The 18157-nt window shown below is 47.5% G+C and overlaps 6 protein-coding genes across 6 annotated transcripts; 3 read left to right on the top strand and 3 right to left on the bottom strand.

Moving 5' to 3' along the window:
• Positions 1-388: 388 nt before the first annotated feature.
• FTJAE_1524 (uncharacterized protein) lies at positions 389-2514 on the top strand (the record flags this gene model as incomplete). Its single annotated transcript, XM_037347623.1, has 7 exons — positions 389-564; positions 615-908; positions 959-989; positions 1032-1236; positions 1284-1520; positions 1585-1841; positions 1894-2514. The coding sequence occupies 7 exons, from the start codon at positions 389-391 to the stop codon at positions 2512-2514; spliced, it is 1821 nt and encodes a 606-aa protein (XP_037211376.1).
• Positions 2515-2620: 106 nt separating this feature from the next.
• On the bottom strand, positions 2621-4863 carry FTJAE_1525 (acetyl-coenzyme A synthetase; the record flags this gene model as incomplete). Its single annotated transcript, XM_037347624.1, has 6 exons — positions 2621-3085; positions 3138-3398; positions 3446-4605; positions 4655-4681; positions 4732-4755; positions 4809-4863. 6 exons carry the CDS (start codon positions 4861-4863, stop codon positions 2621-2623), a joined length of 1992 nt encoding a protein of 663 aa, XP_037211377.1.
• A 1262-nt stretch (positions 4864-6125) lies between these two features.
• Positions 6126-7676, bottom strand: FTJAE_1526 (demethylmenaquinone methyltransferase; the record flags this gene model as incomplete). The annotated part of the gene is made up of 9 exons (XM_037347625.1): positions 6126-6359; positions 6413-6755; positions 6806-6895; positions 6948-6960; positions 7006-7039; positions 7092-7158; positions 7215-7256; positions 7304-7446; positions 7494-7676. 9 exons carry the CDS (start codon positions 7674-7676, stop codon positions 6126-6128), a joined length of 1149 nt encoding a protein of 382 aa, XP_037211378.1.
• A 4578-nt stretch (positions 7677-12254) lies between these two features.
• Positions 12255-13413, top strand: FTJAE_1527 (uncharacterized protein; the record flags this gene model as incomplete). The annotated part of the gene is made up of 2 exons (XM_037347626.1): positions 12255-12274; positions 12453-13413. 2 exons carry the CDS (start codon positions 12255-12257, stop codon positions 13411-13413), a joined length of 981 nt encoding a protein of 326 aa, XP_037211379.1.
• Positions 13414-15385: 1972 nt separating this feature from the next.
• FTJAE_1528 (cytochrome P450 monooxygenase) lies at positions 15386-17163 on the top strand (the record flags this gene model as incomplete). Its single annotated transcript, XM_037347627.1, has 4 exons — positions 15386-15700; positions 15747-16109; positions 16157-16984; positions 17035-17163. 4 exons carry the CDS (start codon positions 15386-15388, stop codon positions 17161-17163), a joined length of 1635 nt encoding a protein of 544 aa, XP_037211380.1.
• Positions 17164-17228: 65 nt separating this feature from the next.
• Positions 17229-17859, bottom strand: FTJAE_1529 (amidase nicotinamidase; the record flags this gene model as incomplete). The annotated part of the gene is made up of 2 exons (XM_037347628.1): positions 17229-17414; positions 17464-17859. The coding sequence occupies 2 exons, from the start codon at positions 17857-17859 to the stop codon at positions 17229-17231; spliced, it is 582 nt and encodes a 193-aa protein (XP_037211381.1).
• Positions 17860-18157: the final 298 nt, after the last annotated feature.

Consider the following 18157-nt stretch of genomic DNA (forward strand, 5'->3'; position numbering starts at 1 on the left):
AGAGAGAGGGATATTCAAACAGATTCATTCCTGTTGTAGTGTCACATTTCGCAGAACATGCCTCATCAGGCATTCACCTTGTACAACAGCCAAACACTCAGCTCAAGACGTCAGTCGGCCATAGTTAATACACACATATCCTTTTCAGGTCGTACAGCATGAATCCTAGGCACCCGAAATTATTGGGCGATTCGAGAGCGCGACTTATTGGTTGCCAGGTCGGCAGTCATGCGGTCAGCCGCCGGTGCCCTGATCAGGCTTTCCTCGCAGTAATTACCATTTCGGGCTTCTGGCAATCATGTCCGGCGCAGCAGCCTCATATGCTAGGTCGTGATAAACTCTGCATCTTTGCTTGTACTCCTCGCCTTCATCTGGAACACTAAGCACGATGCAAGACCTCCACAGAGAATTGTTCTTAAGCGCCCGCGATCGACTCCCATCAAACGAAGCCGCCAGATACATCGAAAACAATATTGCTCTACCAGAGCAGCCGCTGCCTGTGTTCAGTGAACGCTTAAATGGGTTTGTATCCTTGGACGAGGCTCGTCAGGAGCAGGAGGAGAGGTAAGACATCACATAGTGACGTTAAACTCTGCTAACGTCGCCAATGGCAGTGCAACCAAGTGGAAAGAAATACAGGAGGAGACAGAATCTCTCTTCGCAGTGATGGCGCAAGTCCAGAAGAAGCTCGGTCAAGATAAAACAGGTCAGAAGTACAATACTAAGGTCGACCTACGTCAGTGCAACTGGAAAGTGGTCATGGGAGAAGTAGAGAAAACTGCTCAATTATGGAGGAGCAGACCAAACAAGCAAAGCAAAGTCATGGTCTTTGTTGACAAGGTTGGACGGCACTCTGAAGCTCTCGAAAGGTGGTTGGGGCTTCTGCCCACGGGGGATTATGGGTCGAGGTACATCCCGGAGTATGTAGCATTCTAGAGATTACTAACAATCTCTTTAGTATCTGCGGAGCGTTCAAGATTATTATTGGGGTAAGTTATCCTCTTGTCCGAGATCTGACTAACACAAGATAGGCTGCCGGGAGGTACACCAAGGTCGAGGAGAGCGTCTATGAAGCAATATCAGAGATACCAATGATCATGGAGCGTGCGAAGAGATACGTCGACATGTACAGACAAATGCGAGATCAGTTCCTCGAACAGCGCACAATCGAGCTTTTCCGAGCCATCCTGACCCTGCTTCACCAGGTCATGCAGTTCTTCCTTGATGGCAAGCCAAGTAGGTCATCACAGCAACTCCGGCTCTCTGTCACTGACAGTCTGTAGAGAAGTTCATTGGCAGTCTTATACAGCAGGGCTCATACAAGGAACAGCTGTTTCAGAGTGTTGAGGCCATCAAGGCGTGTGCTCAGGCTGTGAATGATGAGGCGTCGCAATGCCAAGCACGTATGGTCATGAAGGTCTATGGGAAGACTGAACAGACGCAGATAGTCTTTCACCGACTGATGGAGTTTTTGTTGACGAATGCTAGGTTCCAGGCGGCTGAATCAGGTATCTCCCCCCGTGAGCAACGCTTCACGACAGGCTGAGCTGTCTGTGAATATGTGTTGAATTAACCTGAGTTCAGGAAATTCTGCTCCGGGCAGCGACCCCAGCCGACTTCAAGTCTCTAGTTACGACATCCTAAATGCGGATCGTTTTTCCTTGTGGGACCAAGACATCAGCCAAAGCACAACTCCTACCATTCTACAAAGCCCTTCACAACAGCCAACCCAATCTAAAGCAGATATGGAGCAAACAAAGCAACGACTTCTCCGGTGTCTCAATTACAACCCAGAAGCCTTGACCCGGGACATTTTATCTATTCTTTCGTTGAACTACCAAGTAGGCGAGAATGCAAAGGCGAGAGTGGCAAACTTTTATGAGGGAAACTTAGACCTCAACGCGTCTACTTGCCAATGGTCGCGGAGATCTTTCTGCCAGAGGGTGTATATCCCGTTTCAGTGTTGTTATGGCTGAACTGGCGCGGATGTCAAACACGGGTCTCACTGGGTCTGCTCCTGTTCTCATTCTCGAGTATTTCTGTTCTGAACATCAACCTTCGCACCCCAATGACCCTCTTGCGTCAGCAGTTGGCATGATGGCAAGTATCCTAGGCCAGCTGATCCGCCAAATGACAGACAAGGGTCTAGCAGTTGATCTTTCCTTCATCTCTGATTCTAAGTGGCGAAAGCTGGAACGCTTAGAACTTCATACCCTCTACAAAGTGTTCAAGCGCGTTGTGGATCAAATACCACAGGGTGGTGTTGTACTCTGCATTATCGATGAGATCTCGGTCTATGAGACTTCTAGGCTTGGGGAAGAAACTGAGATGGCGGTAAAGAAGCTTGTGCAGCTTCCACATCAGGGCCGGTATCCAGTATTCAAACTGCTGGTCACTTGTTACGTTCATGCTTTGGACGTGGGCAGGTACTTCTCTGTGTATACTCTTGACTTGAAGAAGGATATTGAGGCAGATGATACAGCTGATTGGGTCATTGCGAACCAATTATCTTGAATTATTATAGAAGTTATAAAGACAGTGGGTTGAGAGAAATACTCTAATCATGACCCATCCAAGAAACATTTTAACCACAATCCCTTCCCCATTTTATCACCGTCCATTAACCGCTCTTATGCACAACACCAATAATCTTCTCAACAACAGAAGGATCCGAAAGCGTAGTAATATCACCAAGCTGATCCTGCTCACCCATGACCACCTTTCTCAAAACACGACGCATGATCTTCCCCGACCGAGTCTTGGGCAGATCAACAACCATAAAGATCTTCTTCGGCGCCGCAAAGGGACCGATGTTGTTGCGGACCTGCAGTCTGAGCTCGGCATGGACTTCTTCCTCGGAGGTGCGGAATGCTTCTTTGAGGCAGACGAAGGCGATGACGGATTGGCCTGTTACCTCGTCGGAGACGCCTACGACGGCGGATTCAGCGACTGCGGCGTGTTCGACCATAGCAGCTTCGATTTCGGCGGTTGAGAGGCGGTGGCCGCTGACGTTGATTACGTCGTCGACGCGGCCGCGGATCCAGTAGAAGCCGTCTTGATCGCGGGCAGCTCCATCGCCAGTGAACTACAGAATGATCAGTAATTACTCAATTGATTCAGCTTGGTGGAATACTCACGTAGTATCCCGGGTACACCTTGAGGTATGTCTCCTCGAATCTCTGGTGGTCACCGTAGACAGTTCGAGCCATGCTAGGCCATGAGGTCTTGAAAGCAAGAACACCTTCGACTCCATTGCCGTGGATCTCAGCGCCAGAAACAGGGTCGATCAAGACTGCGTCGATGCCGAAGAATGGCAGGCAAGCGGATCCAGGCTTGGTAGGTGTGATACCAGCGAGAGGGGTGACAGCGTGAGAGCCAGTCTCGGTTTGCCAGTATGTCTACTCCAGTTAGTAATATCCTTCAAGGCGTTCCATGGTCAACTTACATCAACGATATGACATTCTCCCTTTCCAATAACATCATAGTACCACTTCCAAATCTCAGGAGCGATGGGCTCACCAACTGAACCCAGAACACGCAGACTGCTAGTGTCATGGTTGACAGGGTCAGATCCAGCTCTCTTCAACAAGCGAAGAGCCGTAGGAGCGACATAGAAGTGCGTGATCTGATGGTTCGCAATAATATCCCAGAAACGAGAGACATCAGGGAATGTCGGTGTTCCCTCAAACACAACTGTAGAGACACCCAAAAGGAGCGGAGCGTAGACAACATAGGTGTGACCCGTGATCCAACCAACGTCGCCAGCGCAGAAATATCGATCGTTCTCGTGAATGTCAAACACATACTTTCCCGTCGCAGCAGCTCCAACCAAAAAGCCACCAGTAGTATGCAAAATACCCTTGGGCTTACCCGTTGATCCAGAGGTATACAGCAAGAACAGAGGATCTTCAGCATCCATGGCCTCAGGAGGGATGTAGCTAGGCCACTTAGCAGTTTGTTCATGCCACCAATGATCCCGTCCCTCAGTCCACGCAACCTTGGCACCAGTTCTCTTGAAAACAAGAGTCTGAACACCCTCAAGCGGGCTCAGCGCTTCATCAACAATCTTCTTGATACCGATTGTTCGACCGCCGCGCTGACTCTCATCGGCAGTGATGACGACCTTGCTCTTGGCGTTGACGACGCGATCTCGCAGCGAACCAGCTGAGAAACCAGCAAAGACAACGGAATGAACAGCGCCGATGCGGGTGCAAGCAAGGATGGCGACAAGGGCTTCAGGAATCATGGGCATGTAGATAGCGACTGTATCGCCCTTTCGCACGCCAAGGTCCTTGAGAGCCCATGAGACTTTGCTGACTTGCTTAAGCAGTTCGCCGTATGTGATAGAGCGACCACCGTTGCCATCGTCAGTTTCATGGATGATAGCAACCCTGTTAGGATCCTTGAGCGCATGGCGATCAACGCAGTTAAATGAAGCATTCAACTTTCCGCCAAGGAACCAAGCTGGATTACCCTCGACTAGCGAGCCGCTCTTGACGGTGTGAAAGTCGTGATCCCATGTAAGAAGCTCACGAGCTAGGTTTCCCCAGAAAGTTTCGGGCTCCCTGATGGAGAGCTGGTGCATCTGCTGGTACTCCTCCAAGCCTAGATATTGTAAGCACGGCGAATACTTCCAGATTGGGATATAACTCACTGCCAATGTGAGGCTTGCTAGGATGTCCTGAAAAATGTTGTTAGTACGCAGCTATTTTACGCGTGGGTTCAACGCACGTGCGAGCATCTTGTCGGGAAGATCTAACAATCTTAGTACAATCTCAACCAGGAGCAGTATATCTGGGGATACGTACACCATTCCTCTCCATCACCATTGGTGACTGGTTGTGTCGATATGGGTTGACGCATGATGTAATCGTATGATGTGACTTTTTTTTTATGCAATGAGTTGAGGGTGTTGGTGGGAACGCGTAGTGCGAAGCTTGGAAATTTATCGATATCGTTGAAAAAGTCGAGGTGAGCTGAAAGGGGAAAAGGGGTGAGGTGAGCGGAGAGGTATTAGGTCAGCAGGATCCACGCACGCACCCTTGTCAGTGATGATTATGGCGATATGACGCAGTGATAATCCTTGCCTTGTGATTGATTGATTGATTCAGGGGTCAATTTCGCCGATCCAAGCCGCGGTTCATCAGTGGCTTCAAGACTCGGCCAAGTATGGAGTCTCGCGATTACTATACCTGATGATAAACTTAAGCTTAGGTCCCCTCCATCACCTGCTCTCAATCACTTGCCCACCACTCTTCGGCACTCAACACCTGAAAAAGGGAATAAAATTAGATCAATTCTGCCGTAAGATTCTGTCACCGCCTTCTGTAACAAGTGTCTGACCGCGGTATCGGGCCTGTGCCTGGGGCGTAATCTTGGCGATCATTCCACTTATTACCGCAAATGGAAATAGTGGTCTTTTCTTTGCCGTCGTAATCCCCAAGACGAGTGATTCCTTGTCATGTCATGCACGCACCGCCAGTCTGGTCTGGTCTGGCAGGTCTTCGCCTTTACTACCTTACGAGGCAACATCACCACGTGGAGCGAGTGAGGAACACGTATTTGGACCCTGCCAAGCTTGTGATGGCTGTGTATCGTATTGAGCCTGAATGTCTCATGTGACAGCCGAGTCTAGGGTATGTTATTTCTCTCCTGACTCAGAGGCTCGTGCTTTTTCGTTTTGTTGAGGTTCCCCAACACGACAAAAAAATAAAGGTCCACTGTAATAAAAAAGGAAGCGCTATAGGGTTGGCCGAAGCAGTTGACAACGCCAAGTCATATGATCAAGCTCGCGACTTGATCTGGCCACGAATATCGGCTGCTTCAACGATAAGTACACGCAAGCCAAGACTGTCACAGATCCCGAGGTTGATGCAATTCTGTGAAAGCTTGTGAGTTACATTGGATATAATGCACGTGAAAGTCGTTGCATCATGATGTGATTCTATGTCGTGATGTTTTATTCGCATCTGAGAATCAGAACAATGCACGCGCTGTGGCCACGCAAATTGGGTACTTTCAGCAAATATTGGAAAATCTGCTGCAGCAATGCGCAATGAAATTACCGAGTTCTCAATTGATAAGACATGTCCTTCATGGAGGCAGAAACTTTCCCATTCGCGACATTATTCAGGCTTCCTTGCATAAACAACCCGCTGACGATAGAAAGGATGGAACTTTCTAGACCGAATCTCGCGTCGCAACTGAGCGCAGTACACAGAAACTTCCTCCTTCGTCCAACCAAGAACAATATTGGCCATATACAAAACATAACCCTCATAGTCCTGTTCAAGCGCAGCTTGAGCAAACTGTCCAATTTGCTTCAGCCGAGGGTCCTGGGGCCAACCTCCAATAGGTGCCTAAGACGATCCAAGTCAGCAACTAATACGAAGAAAAGCGTGGTGCAGCATACCTTGAAATCCCAAACTTTGACGTCGACAAATCCTGCTTCCTCCATCCCCTTCTGCTGCAGATCTTTATCAATGATCTCAAAAGTGCGGTCTAGCTTTTTCCCGCCTTCAATGAAGAATTTGCCCCATTCGTTGATAGCACACGTTTCAGTTACAGTGCCGTCATCGCTTTCCATTCTAGGTGAGGCTTCATAGCTCTCAACCCACCCGCCAGGCTTGCAGACGCGGAATGCCTCTTTGAACAGAGCGGACCAGTCGCTTATACTTCCATACATATAGCGCATGTGTACGTAATCGAATGAATTGGGGTCGTAAGTCCACTCTTGGGTACAATCTTCAATTTCGCTGGTCTTGTCAGAAAATGTTTGTGGTAGTATCTCTCACAGGCTTCTTACAACTTCAGATTTGGTGGGACCCAGTCAGGTTGGATGGGAGAGATATCCGTTCCGATCACTTCGGCATTGGGATACTCGTCTGCGAAATCGCTGTACCAATGTCAGTCACGAACAAGGCCCTACATATGCCAAAACATCTCACATAGCCCAAATACCTGTTCCTCTCAGTTAGCTGATGGCCTGCAGAGAGTCTTCATAACCCCCACCAGTCCCGGTCCCGATATCAAGGACTTTCTACAATCCCTGTCAGTAATTTGTTATAAAAGTCCCGAGGTAGTGTACGAACCTGGATGTCATCCTTCAGAGGAGCTAGATGGAGTTTTCCCTCTAGCGACAGAGACAAGAGGTGGTGACTATTGGCAGTCAGCTTATGGCCTGAAAAAACTAACCCTGGCAACATCTGGCTCACTTGATATCCATAGACTCGTTATGGTGCTCATCGTTCGGTGTCCTGGTCTTCGTCAGCCCCAGAGCTCACTCTTGAGAAGGCTCCCATACCAGTACTCGGCATTTCCCCGCTCAGAGTGATACGTCCTCCCGTGAATCGTGCGGTAATGAAGGATGCTCGAAGAAATTGACTCAGTTGAACTGGCAGCATCATCTCCGACCGCCGAATCAGCATCGTCGTCTTCTGGTGCATCCTACATATTGTCAATAACCGTGGCCAAGAGAACGTGGTTCTACATACGTCCGCATTCAAATTGGCCCAATGAGTAGGGTTATGAAAATCTTCAGCAGGCTCGGCGGGGTTCTCTGTAGTGGGTGGTTCAGTGGTCGTCTCCTCTGCAGGTGCAGGGGTTGCCTCAGCTGGAGGTTTTGAAGCAGCAGCAGCCGCCTTCGGAGAGGACGATTCCTCTGGAGTCTCTGCCATTTTTCTATATGTGTTGATGATTCCGAGGCGATTCAGAAGTTTGATGCAAATGAAGAGGCGACCAAAGCGGCGGAACTGACAACTCAGCAACGTTACAACGTGCTGATCTGACGACAAGAACCCTGTCATCTCCGCCCCGCCATGAGACAATTACCGCCGATTTGCATTGCGACAGGTCTTTAGATCGGATTATCGTTTTGTTATGCCTGGTAAATAAGATGGGATCGCTGCTTAGATACCACCTCACTCCACTAGTTCATGCCAATGCATGCGCGCAGAAGGCTAACAGTGGCATCTATATGAAATGCCTTCCTCATGGGAACTTGTTGTGATTTTGACTATATTTCTTTATACAGCTATATAAGTATATACTTATAAGTTACTTAACCTGATAGGATATTTATAAGTAACTTAGTACTACTCTTGTTCCTCCGACTCCTGAAAGAATTTCATTATCCCGTCGATACTATCCGCGCCAACGTTCCCAAATAATGCCTGCTGGGCCTGGTAGTGGGCGGAAGCTGTGCCTACGGTAATTGGTCAGGACCGTGCAACAGCATTTCCGATATCACCTGCGACCAATTGCTTCGCTGAATTATAGCCCTCCATGCGGTGAACTGTGTCGCCAGTACTCGCAGGTGCAGTCTCTACTGCACTCACGAATACCCTCAAGCACTGTTGTAGAGCTATGGTGTGCTCTTGCAGGACTTCCGTCGCAACTCTGTTATGCTCGGCTGACAACGACCGAAGACTTATCTCTAAACCCTCGATTCGGCCAGAGATTCCACAGACCGCTGTTATAATATTGGTTTCGAGATTCTTCTGGGCTTGCCAATTCTGATCGGTTGATGTACTACAGTCTACGGTTTCATACCTGATTAGCTTCACTCCTGTGTACAACCCAGGCCCTGGCGTAGCCATTGACTTACAGAGTCACTAAGCCCAAGGCAATGTCTATTATCATCTTATGGGCGGCGAGACGAAACTGAAAGGCTTTATAGCCCTTTTCTTCAAATTGAAGCCGAGATTTGTCCCTTAAGCTGACGCGTTCCTCGGTGGAATGCGATGTGATCTGCGTAATCTTTGCACTGAATTCACCACAAACTTTGTGGCAAGCTTCCATGGAAGGACTGATATTCTGCAAGCATTTTCTCATTTCATCTAACAGGCTCTCCTCGTCTATATTCCCCAGTGTGTCCTTGAGAGATTACGGATTAGATTGCAGAAGCTGTACGAGGGACGAGAGGTCTGTCTGGAGGTCACTCAGCGTTCTCGAGACGGTACGAAAGCCATCTATGTGTTCGTATAGCCGCTTGCTGCTCTTGTATGTCTCATCCGCGATCGTGATGACGCCGGCAGCAAGCCCAACGGCTTCAGCGGCCATTGCAAATATCCAACAAGAAAGTCTGTGACAGCTCAACAGGATAAAGCAAATGCCCATAATCATAAAAGATACGCTTGACCTCTGTAGATGCTTGTGCCGTTGCCTAAAGTGCGAGGCTTGAAATTGGATAGTGCCTTTGGATACCAAAGTCCCATGTGGCCAAGCAGGCTTATACGGGCTTTCCTCAGCTGCCCAAGACTGACCGAATCTATGTCGAGAGACTTTGCCTCATTGTTAATGCCTTAAAATTAAATAGCATCAGACCTGATTTTTGATATCTCGGCTAACCTCCATTTGCCTCCGGTCAGAGCAACGGACACTATAAGGGGGTATGGCCAGTAATAACACAATCCCCTTTCTCACTATGACCTACATACCATACCTATTGTGGAGAACTTCCCAGGGAGAGACATAGACCCTGTTCCAGCATCCCCGGCCCAACCTGTTAATAACTGCAATGAATGGTAGAACAGCAAACAGCTAATTATAGGGAGCGTGAGCACTACACCCATGCCTTATTTGCTACATTGCGGCTTTTTGGAGGACAGTGATGTAAGTTCCACGACACCATCACGCCGTTGTGTATGCTAAGGAATTTGAACTAGATCAGAACGATCCACCTCCATACTCGGCAGCTTCTCCAGTCTGTTCCGACTACTTCTGTACTTTCACCTGTTCAGAATAGAAGATTTATATATACGAATTAGTATCTAAACTCATGTATCTTCTGGGCCACGTTGCATGGCTCTGGAAGAATGGCATAAGAAATTTCAATGCACAAGCCTTAATTGGCATGAGTTATGTTAATGCTGCGACTCTTCTGCTTTATACATCAAATGGCTTGAATTTGTTTTGCGAGCAATCCTGACCAGACTTTTCCTTACCTAAGTGTCCTTGTGTAACCTTTCTTTTAAAGCGATTTCATTAAGCCTGCATTATATACTAATTTAACTTGATATGAATTATGCTCATGGCTAACATGTTAATATTTTTTAAAATATATATCGAGGCATATTTAAGCGTAATTATTTTTCAGCCTGTTAAAGCTCTACATATCAAACATTTAACAAAAACCTCCCATTTACGATATCTTATAATATCTACATTACTCTACTAAGGCTTCCGCATCCTGAACTAACCCCAACGACTGAAGACCTAAAACCCCTTGAAGTTTTATAATTCGTGCGAATGGCGCCCAGGGTTCTTATCCGTCAACATCAAGCCCGTGTGAATCACGCATATGCCTTTTGAAGTTATCCCTCCTGCTGTTCGAAATGACCTTTCGGCAGATAGAACAAGGTAAAGACTTTCCTGAGATGCCAAAAACCGTCGCAAGGGAAGGGTGATAAACTCGAACATGCTTTTTCATATCACCTTGTTCCGCTTTTCTTTCTGGGCAAACTGGACATATAACCGGCCTATAGTGATTGCGGGCGTGTTTCCTATAACGTCAACTTCCACTCGTGAGAGACTGAATAGTTTGACTCACGTCACACGACTTACTAGTTTGTATGTCTTTTGAGGAGTCTTACATTCTGGATGCTTACAAAAGTATCCTGTAAGTTTACCATCGTGGACATAATTGTGAGTTGGAGGCAGTTCATTTTCATGGAAGAGCTGTGGAGATTGTCGCCGCTCTTCGTTGCCCCTACCCAACGCTCCGTTGACCGAATTGGCCATGGCCATGTTGTGCTCATCCGGTAGAATCTGATCATAAGATCCAATGCCAGATAAATCTGGTCTATTTGGCACAGCGGTTGGAGACTAATGCTCGTCGCTTTGATCAGAAGTGTCGGTATGGTTGGGTAGAGCAGCTGTGTCGACTGTTGGATGGAGCTCAAGTTCACGCAACGATACGAATTGAGCCATTTCCCCCCTGGCAATAGTTGAGCGATCTTCCATCTTTCCCTTTTGTGACACTCAATAACAAGCATTCCAGGGACGTAGTGAGAACCAACTGAGGGAATATGTTTCTGTCGGGCTGCGTCAGACCATTAGTCCAGCCGATCTAGTACGGAAACGGATGAAGACAACAGTGTCATATACTTATAAACTTGCAACGTTTCTTTTCAGAAATATTTTTGTTGTAGAAAATCGAGGTGTACGGAATTCATAGGTAAAAAGAAAAATAGCTGGAGGAGCAGACTTTCAGCTCCAGACTCGTACTGATCTCATCCTGCAGACTCGAATTGTGCTAATGTTTATGAAGGTCAATTTCATTGGACTGTTGCAAGCGACAGGGCATCGATGATACAATCTTGTTCGCGACTTCAGTGACAGGGTATCAACGCATGATCCCATTGGTCAATATGCAAGAGGCATACCAATTTAGCTATGAGAATGACGTGTTTACATCCGACAGTTCGCTCGTCGCCCAATCAGCAATGGATTTTCAAGCCGCAATATGTCTGAGGCCTGCCACGCTGCTCGGCGTGAAATCCCTGATGGTTCTACTGAAATGGCATACCTTGTTTCTACACATTTCGCCAACTTCGAACCACAACGCCATCATAAATTTAGCTCTCAATAGGCACTCACCCTCTCTGCCTAAACTACTTTCATCAAGTAACACTTGCCTAGTAAGGTACTTGCGAATATGGGTGAGTATCTAGCAAAGCTGTTATCGTAGTACTTTGACTTATTATTAGAGTCGAAAGGAATTCAGCAACCGGTTCTGGTCGCTCCAGAGCGGGCGTTAGTCAGACGTTTCTATCCTCCCCTTTTGTTATTAATCGGCTTGACATCCATGTGTCCACGACGAAGACTAGGAGAGGACCCAGAATTCGATGCTTTAACAGGTTTAGAGCCGCTTTTCCGAGCATTTTCTTCCAAAATTGCATTCCTTTGTTGCACCGAGGTTGGCGGCGGAGCAATATCTGCTTGTGCTGTGTTACAGCTGCCCGATCGTATTCAGTATGTGATTGGTTTCAACCAGCAAAGTTCAACGAAACGTGAAAAGATCCAAGCTAGCATAGCTTCTATTCTGCATATGTTCTCTGCAGTTCCACCAGAACATTGTGCGGAAAGAGGAAACATTCGAACTCAGGCCCTACACGCATCGCTTGAGTTGTGCAAAAGTCGGGTAAATGGATACTTGAAATCGCTACAAGTCCACCTGCGAGAGTGTATTGAAGCCTGTGAGCGTGGAAGCACCCAGGAAAGTAGGTTATGTATATTGTGTTGACGGCTTCCAAATGGAGCTGACAAGTCTTAGGTAAATCGACTCAAAATGAAATGTCCCAAATCCAACGCCTTTTAGAAGCCTGTTTTGACACATGTCACTCTGAACCAGGTGAGTGTTTAAACCGCTTTACCCAGAGTCAACTGCTCGTCTAATGGTTATTTATTCAAGTAAATTGCTTTGGTGTATGTGACTTGATTACTTCTTTAAGCAACTTCTTCAAGTCCCATATCTTCGTCGATGTCAGGCGTCGCCTGGCGCGCGAAGATAGCATGATGTCAACGACATACTGGTCAGACTTTGTTCATGTCGCAGGCCGACTACTTACCTATAAGCGCGCAGTGGACTTGATGGATTTAGTCGCAAAGATCTGGCCTCAGCTCTTTTCAGACATTCAAATCTACATGATACCATCGAGTTCAACGGGTTCCGCCGTTCTTCCTACGAAGCCATGGACAGCTGCTCAGATCATGGGAAAAATGACTAGCGATGAGTCGTTATTGGGTCGTTTTGCAGCACAGCTAGGCTCTCTTTCTGTCCACGACATAGACGCCAAGGTCTCTGAACTTTGGCGTAGTGCACCTAAACCAACGGTGCATGCAGAAGTGCTAGTGCATGACTGGCTAGAGAACTCCGAGGGTGGAATCCGTCCTGAACGGTTTTTCAATCGTTGGAAATTCATTGGATCAAGCAAACCACCCTGCAAACTGTGCTCTTACTTTTTCGATGAATATCCAACTGATGTTCAAGTCCGGCCTTCTCATCAAAATGCGTATTTTGCCTGGCGGATGCCTGATGTGTATGAGTACCAAGGCAGGGAATCAAGCCATAAACGAATGCTCGTTATGGAAAGCATCAAGACTCGAATCAGAGCAGACGTCGTGCGATTACTATCTGAGAAGCTAGCTGATGGGAGACCTCATGATTCAAGTGCATATATATCCTTGCGGCTTGGCGAAGCGCCAGGTCCTCCCAAAAATCCTATCTCACTGGAAGCAACTACTCAGTTGTTCGAATCTCACACGCTCTCGACAACGCACGATCAAGGTTCCACTGGTCGAGAGACTGTCAGGGAAGTGGTAAAAGCGCTGGGTGAGAATGAAGAAGTGATAGATGAGAATCATGAAGAGGAATTACTTTTTAAGGGTAGATCGGCTTTCCGAAAGACTTGACAGAACTGACAGGGAAAACAACAACCAATCAGCTTGAAATACGCCGATAATAAGATTTGAATGTGCATAATCTTGGCAATCTGAATGTTTGTTGAATGCTGATGTTAGCCATTACCTAGACTGCTTAGAGTAGCCGAAACACAATCCCTTGGTCGCACTAAACCACCTCTTAACCATGTCTAAGTGGTGAGCTAGAAGTGTTATTTACAGTTGAAACTTTTGACTGAGAGCTTATTCCGGCAGAGAGAACCTAGCACCTCTTAATCCTAGCATATTTCGGGTTGTTACTCAACACGGAGTAGTGCTGATCGCTGTGATAGGAAGTTCTTTGTACCGAGATATCGACTGAAAGAGAAAATACTCTCAGAAGAGTAAGTCAATATTTGCGAGGCACAAAAGCCTCTCATCTTTCTGGGGCGGTATGGTCCTGGGGATACAGTGCGCAAGTCGAGTTGGGATCGAGATGGCTGAGCGGCTTGGCATTGAGGCTTTTGAAGCTTGGGAGATGGAGAGGGCTGGGTTATGGGAAGACTTCCCATGTATTATGGTTAAGGGAGTCTGCGACTATGCAGAATCTCATAAGAATAAGATGTGCCAAGACTTTGCTGCGGCACCGTCGGCTTCAGTTGTTAAAGCTTTGTTAGAGCGCTCTATCATATCAGATAAATAGACCCCGATACTCCGCTAGGGCCGTAGATGTATGTATCATGTTATTCAGCTGGACAGTCTCAATATCACCTCTATATCTAGAAAACCTAAATACCATATCTATTTGTCCGCCACAGAAGGTCCGTCATCCTACCGTAATCGTTCAAGGTAGTGATGGAAATGCCAACGGTTCTCAGTATTACCTTCACACAATTGCGACATGAGCATCATAAACTTCGGAACGGGCCGATGATGACATTGGATGCTATGAAGCATGGTCTGAGTCGCAACCTTTACATTGTTGCCGTATATCCGAACTTTATGGGAGAGGAGCATGGAAGGACTGGAACCTCTGTCGCGAGTGTACATTGACCACTGCCAGGCCCAATAGTACACTTCATATGAGAAATATCCTTGGGTCGGATACATTTCGTCTTCACCCGTACTTCCGATGAGTCATCTCTTGAAATTTCCAGACAGATGGATGTTGCACTGGGCACAGAAGAAGGTTGAGCCTTGCGAAAGTTTCCGACGTCAATTGAAGATTTATGACATAACGGCTAGGGTTGAATGACATGATCTGACGAGAAAAGAGAGGATAGGAACAATGAACTTAATTCTGGTCAAAGATAATGGACCGCAGCTGATAAATGCGCAATGCGTCCACTCACAAACTCGAGAAACCGCGCATAAAGGGAGCCTCAATGCAATACAACACAACAAAACCTTCTGTAATCCCAGCATCGGCAAATTTGGTGACACGGCAGTTGTGGTATACGCGATATGACTACTCCGATGACGACGTGCACATACTGCAATCTCTCACTCCTCCGCGAACTCCGAACGCCGTGTTTATTCTGTGCGAATGAAGACTCGTTATCGTCAAACGTCTGCTTACTTTATCTGCGTTATCATTGCTCTCCCGTTCACATCTGCCGACGACATTTATTAGCTCCAACGCAGGCATGTCGCAGGGAAAAACTCTCCTCGCCTCGTTTTCCCCATAACACGCTCTAGGTGAATAATTATGATGACATTTATTTACCTAGCCGTAAGAATGCGCTCGGATATCTGCATCAGCTGTATTTGCCGTGTTTACTTGCCGAAGTGGTGGATCATTTTGTCCCCAAATACCCCAGAATGACCTGTGGGGGCAAACCTGGAGTACCCGAAGACCGAGACTGTCATCAAGATCTGTCTAAGTTGGAAAAGTGATATAAGAAGAGAGAGTATGCTAGACTTTTAGAGAATAGGAAAAATAAACCACTTCAGTGTCTTCTTCAACAATTCTTTTGATTAATTGCCTCTTTTTTGTGCCTTCAACATGCACAGTGGCTTGGTTGAAACTCTTCTCAGTGCCCTTGCTCAGCACTGGGTGTTGGTACTGACATCACTGACTGTCGCGTGGCTTGTCAAGAACAGATATCACCATGGGCTAAATAAATACCCCGGCCCCTTTTTGGCGTCTTTGACCGATTGGTGGCGCTTCTGGGATGTTTACGGACAAAGACCTGAGGTGACGCTGCAGAAACTTCATGCTAAGCATGGTGATATTGTCAGATTGGGACCGAATGTTCTATCATTTGCGGACCCTGCTGTTCTCAAGTCCATATATGGCCTGAGCAAGGGTTATGTCAAGGTATGCCAGTCACTTCGCTATACCGACCTATGCTTACTGTCTTCAGTCCGACTTTTATATTGTCCAACAATCTGTGGTCAAGGGCCACCGTCTTGCATCTCTCTTCAGCACTACAGACAATGACTTCCATTCCCAATTCCGCAGATGTGTCAACTCTGCCTTCTCCATGAGCGCATTGGTTCAGTACGAGCCGTTTGTTGATAACACCACCAAGCTGTTCTTGGAACAGACCGAGAAGCTCTTTGCTAAGCGTGCTGATGTCTGTGACTTTACACAGTGGCTTCAGTTCTACGCCTTTGATGTAATTGGCGAGATCACTTATAGCAAGAGACATGGATTCATTGAGAAGAACGAGGATGTTGAGGGTATTGTCGCGTACTTGGGCAAGCTGTTCCTCTACGTTGCACCTGTAAGTCATCCGTTTACTTCGCCGTGTTCTTGACTAACAGACTTTAGGTCGGACAAATTCCCTTCCTTGACCTCATCTTCCAGAAGAACCCCATCTACCTCAAGCTCTCCCAGTGGGGTCTCTTTGACTCGACTATCGCCGTTGCACGCTTCGCCCGCGCCCGCATGGCTGAACGTCTCATCCCTGAGCTCAAGTCCGTCGACAGCCTCCCCACCAGCAACCTCAAGAAGCAGCCCCTCGGCCAAGACTTGCTCTCCAAGTTCATCGCCGCTCGTGAAGCCCGTCCCGAGTTTATGACAGACACTCTGGTCCAGACCATGGCTGTCTCCATGGCCTTTGCAGGTTCAGAGACCACAGCTATTACTCTCTCCGCCGTCTTCTACTACCTCCTCCGAAACCCCGAGTGCTACCAGAAGCTCAAGAATGAGCTTGATGAGGCTGCCAAGGCTGGTGTCTTCTCTGACTACGAAACTGGTCTGGTCACATTCTCTGAGGCTCAGAAGTTCCCTTACCTCCATGCTTGTGTCCAAGAAGCTTTCCGAATGCACCCCGCGCCTGGTCTTCCTCTCGAGAGAATTGTTCCTCCCCAGGGAGCAGAAATTGGAGGCGAGTTCATCAAGGGCGGTACCATCGTCGGTGTCTCAGCATGGATCATCCACAACCGCCCAGAGATTTTCGGGAACGATACTCATGTGTACCGACCTGAGCGCTGGTTGCCCGACCCCAACCTTGACGCTGAGGAAGAGGATAAGCGCATAAAGAAGATGACCGGCATGATGTTCCAGTTTGGCATGGGTAGCCGAACATGTATCGGCAAGAACATCAGTCTATTGGAGATCTACAAGGTTGTGCCAAGTCTTCTAAGACGATTCGAGGTAAGCCATACTCATCCCCACGTGCATCACTGAATACTAACAAGAATCAGATCAACTTTGAAGATCCAAGCAAGGAATGGAGGATCATCAACGCCTGGTTCGTCAAGCAAACAGACTTCAACGTCAAATTTACACGGAGAGAGCTCGTACAGCCGGAATTCTCAGAGAAGCAGGAATGAAACATGTATAATGAATTGTAATGACATAGATTGTAAAAGTTTATATCACTTATATATAGATAATTCTAAGCAATGCTGCTGCTCTTGATGATGGTTCCGAAGGCATCGCCAATCTCGCTTAGTGAAACCTTGACCAGCTGTGAGGCCTCGACGCCGGGGATGTCGCGATCGCCGACGGCGTCTTCGGGGATGATGACGTCGTAGCCGAGCTCATCAGCTTGACGCGCGGTAGTCGAGACGCAGACATGAGCCTTCACGTGATTAGTTAACGTCTCATTTCTATAGAGCTCGATGACTTACCATGTAACCCGTGAGAACAACCTTCTTCTTCCCAGTCTTATCCAAAACATTCTGAAGATCTGTCTTGGTGAATGAGCCAGGGAAGTTCTTGTGAATAACAGCCTCGCCGCCCTTGGGCTTCAGCTCGTCAAACTCCTCAGCGAGCTTAGTACCAGGAGTGAAGACGGGCGCGCCCTCTGGTGTATCGTGTACAACGTGCACGATGCTTCCTTTCGCAGCTCTGTATTTCTCCAACAGTCCTGCGATGACTTTGCGCGACTCAGCAGCGTTGGTCACTCTGAGCTGGCCCTCAGCGTACTCATTCTGCGCATCGATGATGATGAGAACGCTGTCAGAGGGGCTGGCCGTAGAGGCGGGGATGCCGACGAGGTCACGGAATGAAGTTGCAGAGGCCATTTTGTGTGGTGTATGGTGTCGTGAATAATGAGTGTCGCTACAATAGATGCGTATGTCTTTATATAGTGGTTAGGTCATTGACATGACCCCTCACCTGAAGCCATGGTCCAACTTGATGATATCTCCATTACTCAGCAACCAAGGTCGAATTAAGGTAAAAAGCACGTAATTGGAAAGAAATCCGGCCAGAAATTAATCCAGGCACAGCATCTAGAGCGTCAAGTCACCAATCACGCCTTGACTAGGCTGGATGTTGACTGCTGTGTCCTTTGGTCCGAAGAGTGTTCTCAGATATCAT

This window comes from Fusarium tjaetaba, assembly GCF_013396195.1.
Source record: "Fusarium tjaetaba strain NRRL 66243 chromosome Unknown NRRL66243_c0000028, whole genome shotgun sequence".
In the NCBI taxonomy this organism is placed as follows: domain Eukaryota; kingdom Fungi; phylum Ascomycota; class Sordariomycetes; order Hypocreales; family Nectriaceae; genus Fusarium; species Fusarium tjaetaba.